At 35.2% G+C, this 24444-nt stretch overlaps 1 protein-coding gene across 3 annotated transcripts in view; it reads right to left on the minus strand.

Moving 5' to 3' along the window:
• The window catches only part of LRRC7 (leucine rich repeat containing 7), a 317511-nt gene that overhangs the window by 14706 nt on the left and 278361 nt on the right, over positions 1–24444 (minus strand). For all 3 annotated transcript variants that reach the window (XM_088022969.1, XM_028102462.2, XM_088022968.1), the window contains one exon: positions 17281–17373. In XM_088022969.1, coding sequence (XP_087879095.1) covers positions 17281–17373 — 93 coding nt within the window. The remainder of the gene's footprint in view (positions 1–17280; positions 17374–24444) is intronic.

Consider the following 24444-nt stretch of genomic DNA (forward strand, 5'->3'; position numbering starts at 1 on the left):
TGTATATTACTGGAAATTTTAATATAAAAATGTATATGAAAAAATTAAACATAAGAAAATCCCAATATGCATTTTAAACATAATGTTTCTGCCAACGTAGTTACAAATCCTGAAACTGATTTATTTTATAAAAAAGTCAAATTAATTTTGTTGATCATGTATATAAAGCAAGCATTTATTGAATGTCTACCATATGCTAGGACTCGATTACTAGTGTTATAGAGATATAGAGAATATAATTTTTGGCTTCAGTGAGCTCATAATATAGTAGAAGAAAAGTCAAGAAACCAACAATTCAAAAAATTAAAAATATAAATAATTTACATAACAATATGTATTAAATAATAAAGATGATATCTCAATAGAGTTGACATTATTTTTTTTAGTTCCTAAGAAGTATTAATCGAACAGAAGATAATATTGGAATGTCATTGCCTGTTATTTAGGAAATCATCTTATTTGTTGATTTGTAAATTTAACGCCTCTCACTTAAACCCATTAACCTTATGTATGTGTGTGTGAATGGTTTAACAAGAAGGTCCTAGTTGAAATACTTCTATGTGTGTTTTCATTTAGCATTTCAGATCTTTATGAAAGTTATTAATTTAAGGCTGTTGAATGATTTTTATCTTTATGATTTTAATCTGTTTTTCTTCCCATTTAAAGACGAAACTATGGACAGCCATCAAAATCCTTAGATAACTGCATAACTTTTAACCCGTAATGCAACTTCTAGAACTTATCTTAAGGGCATAACTAGACAAGTTGCAACATTCATTTACTAATACGTTCATCATAGTATTATTTGTAATAATAAAAGTTAAAAACCATACCTAAAAGTCTAATAACAGAGAATCGATGAACTAAATTACAGTAAATTCACACAATAGTATGATATGTGATCATTAAATTCCTAGACGGGAGTTACAGGAATATCCTAGTCCTTAGTGAAACAAGCAGGTTATAAAACATTATACTCTATGATGCTATTATTATGCTATGATACTATTTTTGCTGAAACATGTTTATATGCATATTTGTGTGGGAAAATATCTGGAAGGATATATTCCTAAATATTAATAGTGGTTATACTGGGGAATGAGACTTCATATGTACATATACACACATATACGTGTATATATATATATATATTTCCTTTTTGCTTTATGTCTTTTCTAATTTTTCTATAATAATTATGTACCACTTATCACATCAAGAAAATAATAATAAAAACTTTAAGATTTTATTTATTTATTTATTTGAGAGAGAATGAGAGAGAGAGAGCACGAGAGGGAAGAGGGTCAGAGGGAGAAGCAGACTCCTTGCCGAGCAGGGAGCCCGATGTGGGACTCGATCCCGGGACTCCAGGATCATGACCTGAGCTGAAGGCAGTCGCTTAACCTACTGAGCCACCCAGGAGCCCAATAATAAAAACTTTAAAAAAATTTTTGGTTAATAGTGTCACTATTCAGAGTGATGCTCAGCTAGTTACTTTTGTCTATTCGGTTGGACAAATGGCCAATTCAAAAGGAATAAGAAAATGGGTTGGTTGAAAAGGACCGTAACAGAAGGCATGATGGTGAATCCACCAGACCAGGGAATGGCACTGGTTGTGAAAACAAGTATAATCCCCACAGCCCTTTACACACTGGGCACATAACACTCGTGCCATCAGTCCAGGAAACTGTATGTGCTTGGTCCTTCTGGTAGTCCCCCTCTTTGCTATCCGGGTCTCTGTACAACAGGCAGAATGCCCTTGCCCAAAATAAGCCACTACATCTCTGTGTGCTGGAGGTGAAGTTGTTCTTTTTATTCCAGCAGTCAACGTCTGGGCTACCTAGTTAATTTTGATTGCCTTTCTTCAGCTTATTCTATGGGAACCATTTTAATAATGTTTTCATGAATCCAGACCACAGGAGCTAAATTACCACCATCATATCTGCAATGCTAGAAGGAACTGGTAATGCTCCACAACCTGAATGCTGAAAGAATACAAGTGTAATGTACGTGGCAGGTTTAATTTCATCCATCACAAAGCTCTGTGGGATTCAACCGCTGTTCTGAAGACTTGCTGTGTTGCTGTTGTTGTTGTTTTTGTTGTTTTTAAAGTTTTATTTATTCTAGAGAGAGCGGGAGCAAGCCTGGGGAGTGGGGGGAGGGGGAGAGAGAGAGAGAGAGAATCTCAAGCAGACTCCCTGCTGAGCACAGAGCCTGACACGGGGCTGGATCTCACGACCCTGAGATCATGACAAGAGTTGGCTGCTTAACCGACTGAGCCACCCAGATGCCCCCTGAAGATCTGCTTTGAAGTTTACTCTATGGTGGCCTGAGTCTTCCAAAGCATTTATTGCTGCTTTCTAAAGCTTTAATATTTCTTTTCAATCAATACATTTCCTCAACTAAGAAACTGCTACTGCCCACTGGTATAGTTTTTTTTTCTATACATATACAAATATATCTTATCAGGCAGCATACTGACACATTAGTCGAAGCAGATAGAAATGAGTGTTATGTTTGATAAGGGTCTGTGGCATTCATAATTTATGGAGGTGGAATGTTTCCCAAAAGACTGCCTGTAAAGGCCAGTGCTCTGATTTTTCACTGTACTTATGTATATACATACAGCCATATGAGAAAAATAACCCTGAACCCATTTTGTGGTATCTGTTATGATGAATATTGATGACTTTGGTACAGTTCTGGAAAAAGCTCATGTAGTAATGTGTCAGTCTCCCTCTCAACAAATTCATTTTATTCTGAGATTTCAAAGAATACTTTGGCCCTGATGACAGAATTTGGTGAGGAATCAGACTATTTGTTTTCTGAACATTAGAACAGGAACTTCCCACTGGTTGGTAAAAAGCCATCATGTATGTATCAAAGATCCATATCATGACATCTGGTCAATTTTATAAGTCTGTGGAACGCTGTTCATTTTCTTGTAACATTTGGTTGAGTGTTAAATGTGGGACAAACTACCATGTAATACATTCAAAACAAACAAAACAACCTATACCCCTAAGGTTATAGCAAAACCATTTTGCCCAAGGAAGGAAAATGCCTCAGTAACTCTTTTTCAGCAAGGCAGTATATATTAGTATTTTGTGGCTGCTGTCAAGTTATCATGAATTTAGTGGCTTAAAACATCACAAATTTATTATCTTATGGTTCTGTAGAAGTCCAAAACTGGTCTTACTGGGCTAAAACAAAGGTGTTGGTAGGGCTGCATTATTTTCTGGAATCTCTAGGGGAGAATCCGCTTCCTTGCTTTTTCCAACTTCTAGTAAATGTCCACATTCCTTGGCACATAGTCCCCCTTTTCCATCTTCACAGCGAGCAATTGTATTTATCTCTGACCATTTTTCTATATTCACATCTCCTTCTGATCATAGTCAAGAAAGATTCTCTATTTCTAAGGACCTATGTGATTAGATTGGAAGCCCACCTGGATCCAGGATAATCTCCTCATCTCAAGGTCCATAATTTTAACTCACCTGCAAAGTCCTTTTTGTCATGTAATATAACATATTCACAGGTTCTAGGCATTAGGATGTGGCTATCTTTGGGTGGTAGGGGGGTGGGGAGGCATTTTTTTCTGCCTTCTCTATAGTGTAAGAAGTAGGAGCATAGCTCTGGAGTTAGCCTGTGTTCACCATTCAAAAATTGGGCAAGTTAATTAACTTTTGTGTACTTAAATTTCCCTCATCAGTAAGATGGGTATAGTAATGGCAATACCTCATAGTTATTAGATTGAGTATATATATACAGAAATACTTAGAACAGTGGATGGCATTCAGTGTAGTGTCAATAAATGTTACCATAATTATTGAAAATCTGAAGGTTGAGCTACAATCCAAGGTCTTTATATCCAGTAAGACCCATACTGAGAGTTTCTGAGTCTCTAATTGTTCCCTATGTATTGTCCAGAAATTCTTCTTTACCCTCAATCTGGAGTATATTGAAAGGCCAACATTTGTTATCTTTCCCTTGAATGCCCAGCAGATAAGAGGATTTGCATCTCCTATTCAGGGAAGAGGATGGGAAGAAGGCTGGGAAGTCTCTACTACCTCATCTGTGGTTTTCCAGTGGTGGTTCTCAGTGGTAATGGTTCCAATTGTTGTTCGCTCTCAGTAGTGGACATGGGTCCCAACTAGAGGGCTATCTGATGGTTCTTAGTAACTTTCAGGGGCTACTTCCTTTGGTATCTCCAAGTCAGGAGCATTAGCTCTTTACAATAATAGCTGCTAAAATCTAGTTACTGACTTATGTGTACTAACACACTGTCTGAGTGTGTTTTTCTAATGTCTGACATTTCATGACTAGCACAATGGTTTTCCCCTAGCACCACCTCTAGAGAGCATCTCACAACAGAGCAATAAAATACATACTGCAGCCTTTTCCAAAGAATATATGTTTGCTTTCCTCAGACACCGATATCTGGGTGTGCTTGAGTCAGACACAAACCCCCTGGACTCATGCATCACAGAGGGACCCACACACGTTTGCACCAAAGCTAATCTAGAGAGGGCTGGCCAGGTGCTGCTAATAGGGATGACCTGTTGCCATTTCATTTTTCTTCCCCATTTTTAAAAAACCCTGTCTTTATGCAAGTCATAGATGGTTTTGTTTTCCAAAAGTGTCCAGAATAGGTTTTTAAAAAAGTTTTAACTTTTCACAAGTAATTTTGAAAAGTAGTGAGTATGGGAGGTTTTTCATAGTGTTAAGATCTGACCTTGCCTTACTGATTACCTAGTCTATACACCTCTAGACATAAACTTTAATGGACTTAGAAAGTTAGTCTACAAGGCTAACATTTAATATTCTAACTTTAGAGGAGAAAGGTACTTTATATGGCTTTTTAATGATGAAGGTGAATGACTGTGACAGTCTCAGCTGTTGTAAATGTAGACCCCAAAATAGAACTTGTCTTAAGGGAACTGCAACTTCAATTTATGAAATATGCTTTTCTTTAAAATTCTGAAAAATCCTGGCTCTAGCTGATGGTAAGAAATTGGTTTCTAGGAAGGCTGTATCTCAAATAAAAATCACATACTCTTATCATCACAATTCAGAACACATTGGTTAAATATTATCGAGTATAGTCTTTTATGCTTTCATATAATTATGAAAGTTCAAAAAGTGTTTCTGGAGGAAAAACTGACTCATAAAGAAAAAACACAGCTATAGATTCAATAGATATTAAAGGTTTTTTTGTTTTTTGGGTGTTTTTTTTTTTTGCCAAAAATGTGCAAATAATTTTTTTTTTCATGGGTTGGGAAAGGTTAATATGAAGCTATGTTGTAGCTCATGGAAGCAGAAGTACACATACACAATAGACTGCATTTACTTAACCCCTGTGATTAGTAGAGGACTTGACCCATCAAGGATATTAAGGTTTTAATCAGTAGTTCTCCTCTCTATGAATCAGAGTGTGATCACAAAATATTTTCAAACTAATTGTTGAGTGTCAAATCTTAGGCTTTGAACAATTTGCTATACCTTAACAACTGAGGAATCTACGTGTATCAAAAGAAGAGATTTATCCCTGGCCATTAGAAACTAAAGGAGAGTGGGGAGGAAGAGAGGAAGAAGAAGGGACATTGGCAGTTTGATATGATGCTTCCGTGTATTAATGAACTTTAGTTGACAAAACAATGAAATGTAAAATCCATAAGAGATGAACAGAAATAATTGTTTAGAAGCCTAGGAAATTTGACCCTCAAGAGACAGAGATATAAATATGCTACAACTGACCAAAGTCCTCTAAAATTTCTCAAAAATCTTATGCACAGATGTTTAAAGGAATAAACATATAGATGGTGTATATATTTCTTTATTAAATTCTCTTTCACACATTTTTAAATAATGTAAACATTAAAAAAGAAATCACTTGGCTACATTTGTAAAAGATTTATTAATCATTCATTGGAACAACAAGGAGACTGGTAAAACCCATAGAAATTGACTACATGATTGCAAATACCCTAATGGCAATATAATGGAGATGATCCTAATGGATGAACTACACATTGTTTGCCCTTTAGGCTTGCATCCTTCTTTTAGGTCATTTTAAAGGTTTGTTTAGTAGCCAAATTTAAATATATATATATATATATTAACTACCAATATAGAGAATAAATATATACATTATATATATATATATATATGTTTAGTAGCCAAATAACACAAATATATATAGTTTTCAAGATACTGCTCTTCTGACTTCTAAAAGCAACCAAAAAGTAAGCTATTTATTCCTCTTTATTTGAGATTCCCATAAGAAATGACAAATTGACTACCAGAATATTTTTTATAGTTTCATGCTGATCATAATGCACTATTCTTTTTTGGGGGAAATTTGGATGTAAGTGTTAAAATTATGTTTGGCTTTGGTTACTTTATAATTACAATTTTCCTTTTATTAATTGCTCCAGTATTCCAATTATTTATTTATTTTAAAATTTTATTTATTTATTTGACAGAGAGAGAGACAGCAAGAGCAGGAACACAAGCAGGGGGAGTGGGAGAGGGAGAAGCAGGCTTCCTGCAGAGCAGGGACCCCGATGTGGGGCTTGATCCCAGGACCCTGGGATCATGACCTGAGCGGAAGACAGACGCTTAGTGACTGAGCCACCCAGGCGCCCCTCCAGTATTCCAATTATTAACAAACAATGAAACATCTCTGGGATGTCTGTCCATTGTGACTGAAAGTACCTTTGCTTCCTGTTCATATCTTAATGAAATTCTTGAGCTGAAAAATTTTTCTTTCATTTGATTTTCATATTTTCTCTTAAAGGTAAATGATCACACTCCTTCACATATTGTCTTTTCAGATTTTTGCCTCTTTGAAAAAAATAAAAAAATATTTTTCATTTCTTTTATTTCATGAATTCTTTAAAGCCTATATTTAATATGCCACCTTGAGGGGTAGTGAATATTTGGATTGCTCAGCTTGAACAGTTTACTGTTTCTGTCAGAGCCCCTCCTGGCTTTTCCTTCCAGCTTCATATATAGCATAAAATAGTAGAAACTATTAGAAACAGGAGTAGGGACTGTAGGTGGCTGTGGATTCTTCTTTGTAGCAATTCCTAAAATAGTATCGGTAATCAGCTTTTTGATTATCATCACTGTAGGCTTCCTCAAAGCCTCTTCAATGGTATAATTTTTGACACTATTTCAAAATAATGAACCGCAAAGTGAAGAATTCAGTGAAAACTTTGTCACTTGTGCTAAAATAAGATTTTTGAAGTGAAAAATTATGTTGTTGGAAGCTAGATTCAGTCAAATTGTGATTCTTTTAGACTTAAGTTTTGGTTTTATTTAATGGTTAACACATCGTTGTATAGTTAGACCAGGCTAGAAGTATTGCTCAGAAGTGGCAGTGAACTCAGGAGGTCAAAAAGACCAGTGATAAACACCCAGAAGGCACACAGTTGTGAATTCCTGATACACTGACTGATGAAGTGGTTCTTAGGCCAAAGCTGTGCATTGGCAGGATAGCGAGGAATGACAAAGAAGAATTTTCTTTTTCACTTTTGAGTCTCTACCTTCCTCTATTAGTTAAAATGTTATAGTGGCAATGTTTTCATTTATTATCTGTGCAAATTTTTAACAGGTGTAAGTTAAGGAAACGGCTCTGCGGTTGTAGACATTTGGAACCAAGAATGTGTTACAGTTTTACAGGATGATGACTCGTGTCACTCAGAGTAAAAGCATTGAGACCCACCACGTGGCTGATGAATGGAAGGGAAGCCATTCACACTCAGGCAGAAGATACCTAAGGAAAAGTGGTTCTTGATTCTCTATCTCTTTGCCCATTATCATTTTATAGTTCAGAGATGGAGTCCTTCAGGGGACTGAAGCCACCCCAGTTGGTGTGTCATACAACACTGAACATATTGTGGAGTCTTTCTTGCAGTAAAGGAATAAGCCGATCTTCCCAAGTCCAGGTATCCCACTAAATTCATCATTCAGAGTCAAGGTAGAAATATATTTTTTTTCCACAGAGGAAATAGAGTGAACATATGATTTTTCTCATTCGAAGAGACTTTGGTATACTTCAGTAAACAAAGAAACAAACAAAAGTAAGATATGATTCTTCTTTAATCACTTTAATGTGTTTAGTCCAACATGAAAAGAGGTTGCTTCCTATTTCCTATTAATGAATGTCCTTGGGGGGTTAAATGATAGTACCTTGTTATGGAAATGTCATTTGTATATGGTGATGGGGTTTGATCAACTAGGTTTCAAATATAGGAAGTAGTTTTCTACTCCATTATACTTAAGACAATAGAATTAGTTGCTGACCATGTATAGCTATACTAATTATATTGTAAAGGTGACAGGCAATTAAACAAATGCATATTTGCAATTTTGGGCCTCATGTAATAATCCTTAACTGTTATTATCTACTCACTGCTTAATCTAACTCTGGATTTATTAAAATAGATATGTATTTTTAAATATATATTTTAAGTATATATATATATACATATATATTTTGGTTAATTTTTTATTTTTAAAAAATAACACACTCTAAATTCTGATCTACTAGCTTAATTTTCTGGCATAGTTCTAAGACTTTCAGGTTAACTTGTCTTACTCCTGGAACTCTAGTCTCATCTGTCTGTGGCTTTCTCCCAATTTATTAGAAGGATCTTAGGGAGAATTTAAGTCAGAATTTGCAGAACTTAAGAATCAGCTCTTTGAGTTTACATAATTTCTTCACACACCCAAAAGAGAAAAATGACATGATAAAAGTGTTTTGTAGTCATCTGATTTTCTTTTTTACTTGTCTTAGATTCCCGTGATCTTATCTCCTGTTACCTGGCTTTTTTTCTTTTCCCATCTAAGGGTGTTGACTCCAAACTTCCCTGCTCCTTCCGATCTAGTTTTGCAAACCCTTTCTTTAGTTACCAAAGAACACAGGTTTGGTTCAATTAGCGATGACTATCTCTTAGGGAAACTAGGACTGTATTTGTAGAATATAGTTGTGTCTTTTTTTTTTAAGAAAAAAATTAATAAAAAAATGACAAGGATTCAAAATCAGATTTAAATGGGTCTCACTGCAAAAAGTCTGACATGGTCAATTTCCAGGTCCATACTGAAATACCAGTTGCTTTGGCAATCTCAGTTAGATACCAGGGTTGAAAGCATGCAGGTTCTAGGCAGTACTTCTCATAGATGCAAGCATGTTGGAATCTCTAGCCCTGAAGGGCTTTCAGTCTGAAAGATGAAAAAAAATCTATTGTTTTCATGATAGTGTAACGGACGCTTTTGGGGACCTGCCCAGATTCCCTTTATCAAATTGGTGTTCTCATCCTACAGGTGTGGCCGATGGCTCACATCTGACACTTCTCTTGAAAATTACCCTCAGCCTGGAGCCTACTTACTGTGAAATGCTTGGAAGGTTATACCCTCCACCCTGGGAATGTCCTACAGCCAATCCCTGATACCGGAAACCCAAGGAGGAAATACCTACTTACTGTGAAATGTTTGGAAGGTTATTCCCTCCTCCCTTGTGTGGAGGCTGTTTCCCTCTTCAAGGTGAGGAAACAAGACTGTTTCCCTCTTCATGGTGAGACAACTCTGTGGTACCACTCATCGTCCTGAGCACTCTGTGCCATCACGCTTCCCACATCTTTGCCCAGTTTCTTCCTTGCCCTATCCTGCATCACTCCTTCCTTTTAGATTTCACCTGAGAGCATTTCTTCAATTAACTGCTTGCACAACAGTTCCCATCTTGGGCTTTCCATCTAGGGGAACTGACTTTAGGCAAATACAAACTACAAAAGTTAAAGCTCTAGAGTATGTTCTTGCTTGGTAGGGATATGTAGAGTCTATTATTTTGCTTACCAGTGATTCTCTGGAGGCCAGAGCCAGCATAGAATAACTTTGGGGGTGGAGTGGAGGAAACATGGATGATATTGTTATTAAATACATATTTTTGAGATATATCTCAAATATTATGTGGGTAAAAAAGTTTAGATAATATTGCTAGGGGCAGAGACCTGGTAGCTATTCCTTTTTATTTATTTTTTGTTTTATTTCTCATAATATTTCCAAGAATTCTAGTTGGTTTATAAACTTTTCAAGCAAGAAACTAGAAATACTATGAGACCCCTGGAATAGCACTTAAATCATGTAGTAGTAACTTCATAAATGGAAAAAAACTTCACACTTCCCAAAGATCTTTTTGACCCTCAGTAATTAACTTTCTTTCATTGATGGGTCTGTTAATTCTTGTTAGTTATTACATAAGGTATTATTTATGAACTAATTTTAAGTGCTTTCATATTTTGATTGAGAAGTGTCTGGCACTTTTCCAGTAAATAGTAACAGATTTAAAAGTCTCTAAATCTTTTCCCACACCATTTTCTGACTGCATATTTTACTTACTTTGTTTCATGCTAAGTGGCTAAAGTGATGCAGCAGATGGAACATAAACAATGTATAACTCTAGCAACTAATATAACTACTAATATAGTAGCTATGTACTTGGGCTTTAATTTTATTGAAGAATATTTTACTGATTGCTATAAAATATCATAAAGTGATAGTAATCTTAATTCCAGTGATTTTCTAAACCTATTGTTGAATTAAAACATCCCAGTGTTCTTATTTAAAATGGTACTTTTTAATTGCCTTATATTTTTCACATGTATACCCCAGTGATATTTTTGTGAAGAACCAAGCCTGTGTTTAGTTTTATTATATTCTTTCATAAGCTGAAATCCATGTCTTGTCTTCTCTGTATTATAATGTCTAGAAGCTACATTATCCTATTGGCTAAAGCACAGTGCCATGCCTTTAAAGAGTTTCATGTAAGTGGAATACCTGTGGGAATCCTACTGATAGAAGATTGTGAAGACTACATTTCTATCAATATTTCTGAATATATTCAGGATTTTTTCAACACAAAGAACAGAATATGCAAAAATACATTTTTTATTTAAAAAATCTCACTTTTAATGTCTTCAAAGTGACATTCTGAACCTCAAATTACAATTTGACTAAGATGTAGCTGAAGTAACCAGTTATGTTGTAAAATAATTTATGCTTGGTATTTATTTATTTATTTTATTATTTATTTATTTTTAAAAATTTTATTTATTTATTTGACAGAGAGATAGAGAGAGAACACAAGTAGGCAGAGCGGCAGGCAGAGGGAGAGAGAGAAGCAGGCCTCCCACTGTGCAGGGAGCCCGATGTGGGTCTCAATCCCAGGACCTGGTGATAATGACCTGAGCTGAAGGCAGATGCTTAACTGACTGAGCCACCCAGGTGCCCGCTTGGTATTTAATTTTAAAATTTTAGTTTTATATCTAGGGGCACCTGGGTGGCTCAATCGGTTAAGTGTCCAAGTCTTGATTTCAGCTCAGGTCATGATCTCAGGGTTGTGAGTTCCAGCCCTGCGTCGGGCTCCATGTTGGATGTAGAGCCTGCTTAAGATTCTCTCTCTTCCTCTCCCTCTGCCCCTTCCCCTCACCCCTCCCCCCAAAAAAGAAAATAAAAAAGATAAAAAAATAAAAATTTAGTTTTATATCTTAAAAAAGATGTTTTAATCCTTTCCTAACATTAGTCCAAAATGCAGTATGTAAACAGTATTATCTCTCTTGTTCCTGAATGTTACTTTCACATAATCCATATATTCTCCAAATTACTTTGCATTATGTAATCACTTGAAGTAGAATTAAGGATAGGACAGATACATGTTATAGTATAAAATTAATATAGAAATATATAAAATAAATCATATGTGTCTAGTAGTACAAAATAAAGGAAATGTGTTATAGGCAGTTTAGTATTTATGCAGTAAATATAAATAATATGCTTATGGAGTTCTAGACAAATGTGTTTTCTATTCTTGATTTTTATATCCATGAAGAACACATGACAAGAGATAGACATGTAGACTGTACCCTTTTCATAAGTAAGAGCATATCTCTGCAACTTTGTGTTTATGAATCACCCTATGCCATGAGGCTGAGCCACCTGGAAGATTATTCTTGTGCTTTCCTAACTTGCCACTGCCAAGTGTGCCTCTGGCAGTTATTATTCCTGGGTAAAGATATCAAGTAAATGCTTTGATTCCACACATCTAGTCCCTCTTCTCTTAATATTAACCATATACAAATTTTTATTTGATGCAATACCCATCTCCACACAAGGAAAAAGTCCCATTGTTTTTCTAGGTGAGGAAGGGGGGTTGTAAAGTGTTTAAGTCCCGTTTGCAGGCTGTTCTGGCATCTGGAGTCAATCTTTTAGACGTCATATAGGATAAAATAGAGTAAGGTATTCTAAATTTCAGGACATTTATGTAGAGCTTATTGCCAATTATATTTTACATTTGCCATGACTCCAGTATTTTTCCTGGGCTTGGGATTTTACCTGTACTATAGGCAAAGTAAGACATTTAAAAATTTTGAGAACATGGATTTATTTCTCCTATCATTTTTTTGTCTACATGCAGATTGCCCAAATCAGTAAAAATATGGGTAGGATCTATGACATCTGCTGAATGTGGTTATTATGTTCAAACTGTGGAGAATCAGTGATTGTTTTGTCCCAGTGTCCCAGTATGTATATTTTCTGATGTTCAGTGTTTTGAAGATATCTGTAACATGGCTTTCATTTTGATACTATGACTAGATAATTGTTCATGGGACTGTTCATTACTATTTTTAGAGGATATAGAGAAAGGGGCTATGAGTTTTCTTTAATATCTTTATTTTTTTTAAAAAAATTTTACCCGTTTATTTGACAGAGAGCATGCACAAGAAGAGGGAGGAGCAGGCAGAAGGAGATGGAGAAACAGGCTCTCCAGTGAGCAGAGAGCCCAATGTGGGGCTCAATCCCAGGACCCCAGGATCATGACCTAAGTCAAAGGCAGAAGCTTAACCAACTGGGCCACCCAGGCGTCCCTCTTTAATATCTTTAAACTTTAAGAGCTTAGTCCTTTCTCCTTAAATGAGGCAAGGAAGGATATCAGTCCCTGAATGATGAGGGATATCAGTCCCTAAACTAAGAGCTTAGTCCCTCTCTCCTTAAATGAGGCAAGGAGGGATATCAGTCCCTGTGAATGCATCATTAAAAATCCACTCATCTTCAGAGTCTTGGGCTGACCTATGAAGTCACTACAATAACATGGTATCAGTTATCCATTTAATCTAGTCTCTTCTTTCTAACAACATCAGGTGGAAATTGTATTGGTCAATTATTTGAATTTGGCAAACATGAATTATTATCCCATGAACATTTAAAAATAGGCAAAGATTACTGTGGTTTGTTCCATTGGCAGAATCACCACTATAATGATACCTTAGTCCAAAAGTTATGTAATTGCTTATCACATTAGTCTCAACTCTACAGGGTATAAATTTGTCATGTGGCTCTTCTGCTAAGTGGCATTTGCAGAGAGAGGCATACATCATAGTGTTTGTTAAGAGAAGAGGATTTAGAGTCAGATCAATTTGTGTTCAAATCTTTTCTGCCACAGATCACCTGAATGACCTTGGACAAGCTAATTAACCCCTCTGGGCCTCAGCAAAATGAGGGATAATAATACTCAACTAACACAAGTTGTTATGAAGATCAGGTAAGTGTATAAAGAGCCTAATAGAGTGACCAGGAGTATATATTTATTGAGTATAGATACTCAATAAAAGGCTGTTATTTTTATTACTTTTATTATTATCATCAGATTTGTTAGATCAAAATCTTCATCTCTCTGTAGCATATGGCTATTCTTAGAGCAATGTTTCCTATGATAATAGACCAGATCATGGCTTCCATCCACTTTATTGGGAGGGCAGAAGCAAGCATTATGTAGGACCATATTCATCTGGTTTTCTACAGTTTTCCCTTTCTAAGTATGTAAAAGCAGTTTTCACCTGGCAGTGAACCCAAAATAATGAACTCCGTGATAAGGGAATAGGGCTGTTTAATTATTAAACCTTGTTCTGACAGTGACATGAGAAGCAGGACTAACTGTGCTCCATCCATTTAGCCCCAGAAGACCATATTCAATTAGGACAACCTTGGGGTGTTTGAGAGGAGTTAAGTTTGTAAGACCAGGTGCTGTTAGAAGCTCTCAAGGTCTAGTACAAAACAGTCCCCATGTCTGGCTTAATCTTGAATTCCTTCTAAAGCCTCAGTTAACTTTTGGACTGTCTTAAGTGTTTTCTGCATAATCTCATGCTACCCCAGAATTTAAAAGGGAACTTCTGCCAGACGAACAACACAGCTCACTTTTGTCCCAGGCTTTTGGGGTGACTACTTCACACTTTATGCTCTCCCTGTCTGACTATATAGCAAGTAATCAGTTTGGATCCTATCTCACAATAGTCCTTGGCATTTGGCTGAAACGGTGGCTCCCATCAATCATAATGAAGAGGATGGAATAAATCTACTGGCTACTTTATATATAAGGTCCTCAATGCCTCAAAGACATTCAGTTATCTTGGATACTTAGAATTTTACAAAGCATTCAAACATTCATGAGCAGTAAGTAAAATAATAGAGTGTGCTTCTGAGAATATTTCTAATCCATGAGTTGTTTATTGGAAGAGAATATGTATCATATTAAAGTTTAAGCTTTTGCCTGACTAGGATTCCTTACAAAGAATCTACCTCTGACTCAGGCAGTATCTGTTGAATTTAAATATCTGTTTAATTTGGTTCTCCTCACCCTCAGCTATAAATTAGCCAACTCATTAAAAAAAAAAAAAGTCTCTTTTTCAGCATTGGAGAGAAGAGTATTTTTTAAGTTCATTTTCATTTTCTGTTTGGCCTTTTTGGTTAGTTTAGGCACTGGGTTCTACTCTAAATTTTATGCAACCACTACAAGAATGGGACATGGGGCTAAAGAAATGCAACTGAATTTCCAAGAGATTAATCCCTTTCCTTGTGAGTGGATTAAGTTCTTGTAATTGTCAGACCCAATGTCTTTAGATCCTCTGTACACTTTTAACTAAATATCCACCATACGTTTGGCGTGACATCAAAAGTAGTCAATAAATTAAGAGCAGTCTTGAAAGTCTTCTGCAGATTTGGAACTTCTAATTACTCTCATCAATTTTGCAATAATAGAGATTCACTTTTCAGATTGTGAAGTGTTTTAGAGAGTAATCAGGTGAAGAAAAGTGCTTTCAAGGGGAAATCTTTCAGTAGACACATTATCAATTCAAGCTTTATATTTGTTGCATTTAACCAAAAGAGCAAATTATAGTATCATAGAAATAGTTCAGTCTCACTAGAGTCATCAAAATGTTAAAAATGAGAAATTAAATTAATAGTTATAAAATGTTCTTATTTGTCATAGTGGAAGAATTACAGGCAATAATTTTAAAGTCTCTCATTTATTCTCTCCTTTAGTTGAAAATAACAGCAGAAAAGCAATAGTATTCAGACCTCCTGACTATTTAGCAATCTGTTCATCCTTAGTTTAAAACATTTATTACCCTGTGCCTTCCAAAAATTATAATGAAAAGGTGTCTAAGCTGGTGAGAAAGGAGAGAAAAACATGTCTTTTGGATTTTAACTATCTGAAGAATGATACGGTGATTAATTTCTCATTGAAAGAACTTGTGGAGAAGATGTGAAACCAGAGACAAAGAGAAGAGTCAAGATGAATAAGGCATAATGATTGAGGTTTTTTAAAATACCATCATATGTTTCTGATAATTTTGAACTTTCATACTTTTTGTCTTAAAATATATTTATAATTTGTTAAAATTAAGTAAACACTTGATCCTACTAAACCGTGAATATTTTAATTCTACTAGATCAGTTATCCTCAACATCATTTCAAAATAGAAAGGCAGTAGTTACTTATGAACAGACATTGCTAACTGGCATTCCCCGAATTCTATAGGGCTGCCTCATGCACATTCCAACCAGTTGACCAGAGGTATTCCCGTCTATAGCCGCTGGGGATTACTTTCTTGTCCCTACCATCTTAATGTGTATAGTGTGAATAATTCTACCTTATAGTCCAACCTCTTCCTCTCTTCTTTTCGAGAAAGGAAAGGAAGAAGGGCATAAAGAATGTTGGAAAACAAGAAGATTGGGAAGAAGTAGAGGAAAATAGGGGATTACAGGCTCTGTTTCAGGCTATAGAAATCTCCAGAGCAGGGACACCCAGGTTTTTTTAGAAGCAGTTTTATGATCTATAATAGTGATGAGGTGAAAGAATCTCTCTCAGGTTGTGACTCAAAGGTAAATAGAGAGCCTGTGGAGGTTTTACTCATATCTAATTTCTGTCTTTTTTCATCATCCCTAAGTTTTGTGATGTCACTTAATGCAATTAAATGTGATGAGGTCAAAAGCAGATAGTTTCAATTATCATCAAATTATAATTAATAATTGATTCAGGGGTGCCTGGGTGGCTCAGTTGTTAAGCGTCTGCCTTCAGCTTGGGTCATGGTCCCAGGGTCCTGGGATCGAGCCCTGCATCGGGCTCCCTGCTCCGCAGGAAGCCTGCTTCTCCCTCTCCCACTCCCCCTGCTTGTGTTCCTGCTCTCACTATGTCTCTCTCTGTCAAATAAATAAATAAAATCTTAAAAAAAATAACTGATTCAAAGCTGAGGGCATTAAACACTGATAGTAGCAGGGTAGGTTATGTAACTCAGGGTAACATTTTTAAAATAAAAAAGTCAGGTGGTCCAAGTCCACAATGGGATCATACAGGCCTGATGGGAGTATGGATGGACAGCATGTTGGGTGTTCAGCATGGAGGTGGGGGTGAACTTTTACCCATGGTTTGACAAAGAGCTAAGCATGAGAGGAGCCCCTGATTTTTCTGCCATGGCTAACTTTGATTTTCCCATAGAATGTTTGTTTTCTGTGGTCTTTCAGTTCTATACTTCTATTAGTGAAATACTTTATCAACATGATTAATTAACAACATTTCAGTCAGTTGGCCCTGGCAATGAAGCATTATTTAATCATTCTGTTACTATGAGGAAACATTATCTACAGGTAAACTTTTAGAAACAACTTGTTATAAATTGTGTGTATAGTTTTCTTTAAAAAATATATACAATTGTTAACAAAACAAAAAGCAAAACCCAATTTTCCTTAATTTTTTTTCCTACTCTTAGGATTTGTCAAGAACTGCAGTGAATTTTTTTCCCCTGTGCTGAAAATGTGCTTAATTGGCTTCATAATTAGCTAGTTTATTAAAGCCCAGTAGATTTTTTTTCTGACCTTTTTTTTCTGCAGTAAAAGACAGTGTTTTTCTAATTTAAACTGCCAATAAATAAGAAGTTCACTTCTTACCTTGTCAGAAGGTTTAAATGGATTTCCTTGTCCGCTAATTCCACCACTGATACTAAATCCAAGGCCAGGATTCTTTTCTATTCTCACACAAAACTACGTAAAAAAAGACATAAAAAAAGTGATCAGTTATATATCTAAGCTAAGTATCTTCAATTTAACTGCCTTACAATAGAAAAGATTCACGTTTCACTTAAGGTCTCAGGGTTAGCCTATATTAGTACACAAAAGACAAAATACTTAGTGCTTCTATAGGCATAAGTTATGATTGAAACTAGCTTGAAATTACCTGGGCAAGAAGATATTAGTAAGTATTTATTCATTATCATGTGTAGAAATGCACTTTGACTAGCAGTTTTAAAAAATCAAAAGCTATACTTATAACAATAACAAAATTGTGCATTGTTTCAGTTACATGCACATATATTATGACCAATTAGAAGAGACTGTATGAATAAGTGAAAGAAAGTTTGCAAATGTATAGCAAGGGAAAATATGGCATTTAAATAAGTTGCTACTGCTTTCTAGGAGAGTAGTACAATCCATCTCCTTGGTAGATGATTATATTGCTTAGAAATAGCAGGGTTTTTATTTTGAGAAAGGGGAGAACTTTTGACCAGAGCTCGAGTGAGGGTGGAACAGAGGAAGAATGAAATACTCAGTAATAGAAGTTTTGAGTTTGGCACCAGCTCCCGGAGAGGCAGTTAGAAGCCTTGGAAGACAGAGGAGAACACTGAAAACACAAAGAGGTCAAGAATATGGAGAAACTGTGATAAGGAATAGTTGATAAATATTTAGGACCACGAGGGCTAATATTCTAGTATTCTGTGCTGTCTTATCTCCCCAAACCCTAAACCATCAATGAAAGTCTGTTAAACACAAGAGCTTGTGCTTTGAGACCTAGGGGGGAAATGATGGCACCAGGAGTAAATCCACGTCACACTCAGGCTGTAGTAAAGATGAAGCTATTATAAGAGTGAATGCACAATGTAGATCAAGAGTTCAGCAGAAGGGGAATCATTGGCAGGAATGACCTAGAGAGGCGATAACAAACCCAGGAATTCTTTTTTTTTTAAGATTTTATTTGTCAGAGAGAGAGAGAGAGCACAAGCAGGGGGAGCGGCAGGCAGAGGGAGAAGCAGTCTCCCCACTCAGCAGGGAGCCCAATACAGGACTCGATCCCAGGACCCTGGGATCATGATCTGAGCTGAAGGTGACGCTTAACTGACTGAGCTACCCCGGCACCCCCAAACCTAGGAATTCTTGATGATCCTGAGCTGGGATATGTATGAGGACCATGGTGAAAATGATATTTTTCCATGTAAAGTGGGATGGGGTGACCCGAGATGATTGAAAGACTCGGGACCCCAGAGGGAGCACATACTTGGTTACAGAAAAGAAGGAAGGAAGGAAGGAAGGAAGGAAGGAAGGAGAGAGAGTGAGAGAAAGAAAGAAAGAAAGAAAGACTTTTATAACTTTTAAGAACAGAACAAATACTGGAACTAGGTGAACCAAGTGTTACCAGAGATTAGCAGGTCAAAGATTAATAAGGAGTTAAGAAAAAAAAAAAACAACTAAAGAAATACATTAACATATATTTTGTATTTATATAAATATATACTGGGAAAGTTCTTAAAGGTGATTGGAAATGTTTGCTTTCTTAAGTAGTGTAATGTTTTCCCCAGCAATCTTGCTTAGTTAGCCTATTAATTTGCTTGTGGACAAATGTAAATGCCCAAATGCTTTCTATATTTTTATTTTCAAGATACCTTTAATCCCTACCTCTTAGATAGTTCAAGGCAAATTTGAGTACTGTTCCTGGCTTAATTAGCATATGTTAAGAGTCGCTGGGAACTGGATTAATTAGGTTTGGCCGTTTAATGAGACTATCCTTAATTTACTATCATATTTCATAATAATAAATATAATGTTTAACTATTACCTAGTTCACTTGCAACACAGGGGCAAAACAGTATCCACTAATGTGATTTTTATGGTAGAGTCTCTAATGAATAGTTTCTAAATTATAGGTAACTGCAATTACCATAAGTACTTTCCCATATTTTTATTTTAAAGACATGTTTAATTATAACTTTTCCTCTAATTGAGCTAGGTTTGTTAAAACTGTTATCATAGGGTAATAGCAACTATAGTTTATAATAGTTTTGTATTTATATGGCTCACCATCTGTGGATATGAATGTAAAATAGCTTGATGTAGCTATATTTCAGGTTTATTCAATACACCAGTTTACCTTGTAATCCTTTTTTGTTATCAGTGGTTAATTAGAAAATAGTAAGAAAGGAACTAATATGATTTAAACATTTTACCTTTGTGCTTCCCCAAAAATCTGCATGTTTCCAACTAAATTATTTGAAATTTGGGTTATATCTTTCTAATGTGAAAATTTTATATTGCACAATGAAATATGTGGAAGGTATATACACTTCTGGTTTTCCCCAGGCCACTGTAAAACCTGAACGGAAACATATGCAACAGATTTTATTTACAAAGTAAATTGCTGAGAATACTTTCTAGTGGTTCTCTTTCAAGGCACTGACTATATCTATTTTATATTATTGTCAATCTGGAAAGCACTAAAAATCTAAGGGAAGCAAATTTCATATGTGCCAAGTATGTGAAGAACTGCCTCAATATATTTTTTAATAATAGAAATAATAAAGATGACACTGTGGTTTTATAAATGTGACAAACAACCATAAATTCTGATCTGAAGCTAGACTGCCCTTGGGCATGCTATGGTATGGCTAATAGGTTGTGTTGTGACTGTTGGGTCCCATAAAGCATGTCAGAGAGAGTATTCATCTCACATACAAGGAGTTCCACCTGCCTGGTAACGGGGCCATAAAAATGTAAGAGGAGAGAATAGCTCACAGCCAAGAAGCAGTCAGAAACTAAAGAGGATTAGCAAAGAGGAAATACAGTGTTCTAGCCAAAGGTCAGAACTAAGAGGCTAATAAATAGCTTATTTAATGAAAATCAGCATTTCAATTTTCTATTAAGATACTGATTTCAATGAATGAAATTCCTGGCTGAAAATATAAATAACAGGCTGGAAGTCAAGGGTGTATTTGCTTCTTTGAGAATCTGCTCCCATCATTTGACTTGACTTCATGCTTCTGGTCTGTGTCAATCTTGCTCAAATTAAAATACGGGGTCTTATTTTAGAGAGGCTATGATAAAATGGATTGTTATGTAACAGTGAGGCCCTGTGACAGTCGTAATCTATAATCTCTTGAAGGTAGTTATCTGATTTGGTCTTGCAATGCTCTACAACCTAGTGGCAAGAACAAAGGAAATGGTAGCACTTGTGTGTACATGTGCACATACAAATAACACACGTGTGTGTGTGTGTGTGTGTGTTGGGAGGTATAATTCAGGATTAGGGAACTGCATTCCAGAAAAATATTCGGTGATGCTGTAATGAACTGATTTACTATGATATGTTCTAATTACCATTGTCTTTCCTAGCAGTATGTATAAAACTTTTAATGGATACCTTTGCTTTTGCTGTCTAAGATCCATTCATCCTAATACTGGAGCTCTAACCTTAATTTCTCTTTGAATAATCACCCACTTCTTTATTCTCAGCCTGTATGCTTTGGATGAATCATGTTATCTAGGCCTAAAACAAAGCACTGTATCCTCTAGAAATATGATTGTTTACAAGATGGGCAGGTAATCCAATCAAAAAGGAGTAATGAGATGCCTACTAGGATCTCCAGGAAAGAGAATCTTGCTCTCTCTTGCTAGTTTTAAATCTGAGAGGGTCTGGAGTTTCTGACCTATTTTTTTTACCATGATGGGAAAGCCTTTTTGAGATAGGAACCAACCCACAGACAGGTCATGAGCCCACTTTAAGCCTCATCTGAAGCTTGCCCATCCTGGAGTTTCAGCTAACTATATATGAATTAAAACCCGTTTTTTTTTTTTTGCTTATGTCTTATTAGGTTGAGTCTCTTATAATCAAGAGGCCTACTTGGTAAAAAATCAAGGGTAAACTGGCTTATTTGTTATAAAAGAATTGACTTTTCTTATCTTTTACTTAAAAAACCCCCAAAATATATAGTTGTTTGAAAATCTTTTTGGGAAGTGAAGTAAGCAGAACCTCAAAACTTCTGTACTGATGGAAATTCAAGATGAGGTTTTGATCTATTGGAGGGTTGTTAATTATTGAAACACCAAGAAGGAACCTTGTAATCAAGAACATTAAACTTCGAGGCCATTTCTAGGCCTGACTCCTAAGAGTATTATCAGAGAGTATTAGTGAAGAGGCATCTACATCCACATGGATTTTTATGCAAGTGGGATACTTGAATCACCTCCATTAATCATATCTATTATGTTATCTTTTCATTGACTTTCTAGGACAATGGCTGGCACATAGTTAGCACTCAATTAACTTTTGTTTGAATAAATATGTGCATATATGACAAAAGATACCTTCAAATATGCATCGTCAAAAATATATAATGTGATGAGCTATTAGAAGGTATGCCAGTTGTTCAATGGCATGCTCCAATTACATAATTAACTGCTTGGAAAAACCATTATAGCTTTGAAATGAAAATTGTTGTAGGAATCACGATTCATGCCTTTATTCCACACATATTTACTGATTTCCTACTAAGTGCCAGGCACCTTGTCAGACAGAATAAATATCCTTGCCCTCATGGAACTTGCATTCTAGTGGGGAAGACGTATTAAACATGTAAACAATAAATAATTTCAGATTGTGAGATAAACTGTGAAAAAAATAAAGCAGGAAAGGTAGTAGAGAGTGATAGAACAGGAGTGTGGAGCAATTTTAGGGAGAATAGCCAAGAAATGATATTTCAAATGCTCAAATGACATTTTAGCAGAAATATGAATAAGATAAAAGATCATGCAACAGACAAAAAGAAAAATGGGAAAACTGTGCCAGCCCCTAAAGACTGATTTTAAATGCCCTTAAGATAGATGGGTCTTTATAAAATCAAGAAACAACAAGATGGTATAAGGATAGACATATAGATCCATGAAACAAAATTGAGAGTCCAGAAATAAACCCTAACATTTATGGTCAGTTGATTTTCAACAAAATGTCCAAGGTAATTCAATGAGGAAAGAACAGTCTTTTCAACAAATGGTACAGGGACAATTGGATATCCACATGCAAAATAATGATTTTTACCCCTACCTCCCACCACATACAAAAATGAACTCAAACTAATCAGAGACTGAAATGTAAGAGCTAAAGCTACAAAACTCTAAGAAGAAATACAAGAGTAAGTCTATGATCTTCAATTAGGTGATGATTTCTTAGATATGAAACCAAATGTGATAAAAGAGATGAATGACTTTATAAAAATTAAAAACACTGATGCTTCAAAGGAGACTACCAAGAAAGTGAAAAGACAACTCAAGGAATGGGAAAAAATATTTGCAAATCATATGTACGAGTAGGGTCTTATATCCAGAATATATAAACAATTCTTAAATTTCAGTAATTGAAAACCCAAATAACCTAATTAAAAAATGGTCAAGGGCACTTGGGTGGCTCAGTCAGTTGAGCATCCGACTCTTGGTTTTGGCTCAGGTCATGATCTCAGGGTTGTGAGATCGAGCCCTGCATCAGGCTCTGTGCTCAGTGCGGAGTCTGCTACAGATTCTCTCTCCCTCTCCCTCTTCCTCCTGCTCTCTCTCTCTCAAGTAAATAAATAAATATTTTTAAAAAATATAAAAAATGGGTAAAGAATTTTAATAGACATTTATCCAAAGAAGACATATGAATGGCTAATAAATGCATGAAAAAGCACTTAACATCATTTTTATCATATGACTAATGTATATTAGTATGTATATTATTTATATATATATTATATATTTGCCAGTTGTTCAATGGCATGGCATTGCTTATATGAACATGGCATGCCATGTTCCATGGCATATATTTATATATATACACATTTATATAATGTATATTATTTAATATGTATATTAAAATCATTATGACATACTACTTCATAGGATGGCTATAATAAAAAAGGCAGACAATAAATAATGGTGAGAATGTGAAGAAATTAGAATACTTCTTCTTTGCTGGTGGAAATGTAGTATGTGGCAGCCACCTTGGGCAAAAGTTTAGAAGTTTCTCAAAATTAAAACATAAGTACCATTTAACCAAGCAATTTCATTCTTAAGTTACTAAGGACAAATGAAAACATATCCAAACACAGACTTGTACATGAATGTTCATAGCAATGTTACTCATAATGGCCCTAAAGAGAAAAGAATCCAAAGGTACATAAACTGATGGATAAACAGTTTGTGGTATATCCATATAACAGAATGTTATTTGGCAACACAAAGGAATGAATTAGTAATACATTCTACACTTAGCACATTATGCTAATTGAAATTAGTCAGTCACAAAAAAACCTCATATATTGTCTGATCTCATTTATATTAAATACCCAGGATAGGCAAATGTATAGAGACACAAAGTAGGTGAGTGATTACCTAGGGCTGGGGGGAAATGAATGGAGGGGAGTATGGAAAGTGACTGTTAATGGGTACAAAGTTTCTTTTCGGAATAATGAAAATGTTTAAAAATTACATTCTGGTGATGGTTGCACAATTGTATAAATATATAAAACTCACTGAATTGTACACTTTAAACAGGTGAACTTGAAGGAATGTAAACTATATCAATACTGTTACCAACAACAATAACAATAACAACAGCAACAATAAGTTCAGCATGACTAGAGAAAAAATAGGTGAAGGAAAGAGTAGAAAGAGGAGGCAGAGGCCAGATATGTAGCGACTTTATGCCATAATAAGAATGTATATGATCTCCGAAATTTCAAAGCCACTAGGGCTTTTTAAGCAGAAGAGTGACATGATCTGATTTATATAATGACATGATACAATAATATATAATACATTGTATATAAGATATAAACTATATTATTATATACAATAATCATTATATATAATATATATAATAATTATGTGTTATAATAGATTATTATATAAAATAATTATAGAACAATATATAATTATATAATATCTAATAATATAATCAAATGTATACATGTTGATATTCAAGAATAATTAATTTTTTAATTCTTCTATTTCCATACCTTCTTTTGTTGTGATTTA

This window comes from Eumetopias jubatus, unplaced genomic scaffold (genome assembly GCF_037043125.1).
Source record: "Eumetopias jubatus isolate StellerSeaLion01/CBP00866 unplaced genomic scaffold, mEumJub1_p1.0 scaffold_4, whole genome shotgun sequence".
NCBI lineage: Eukaryota > Metazoa > Chordata > Mammalia > Carnivora > Otariidae > Eumetopias > Eumetopias jubatus.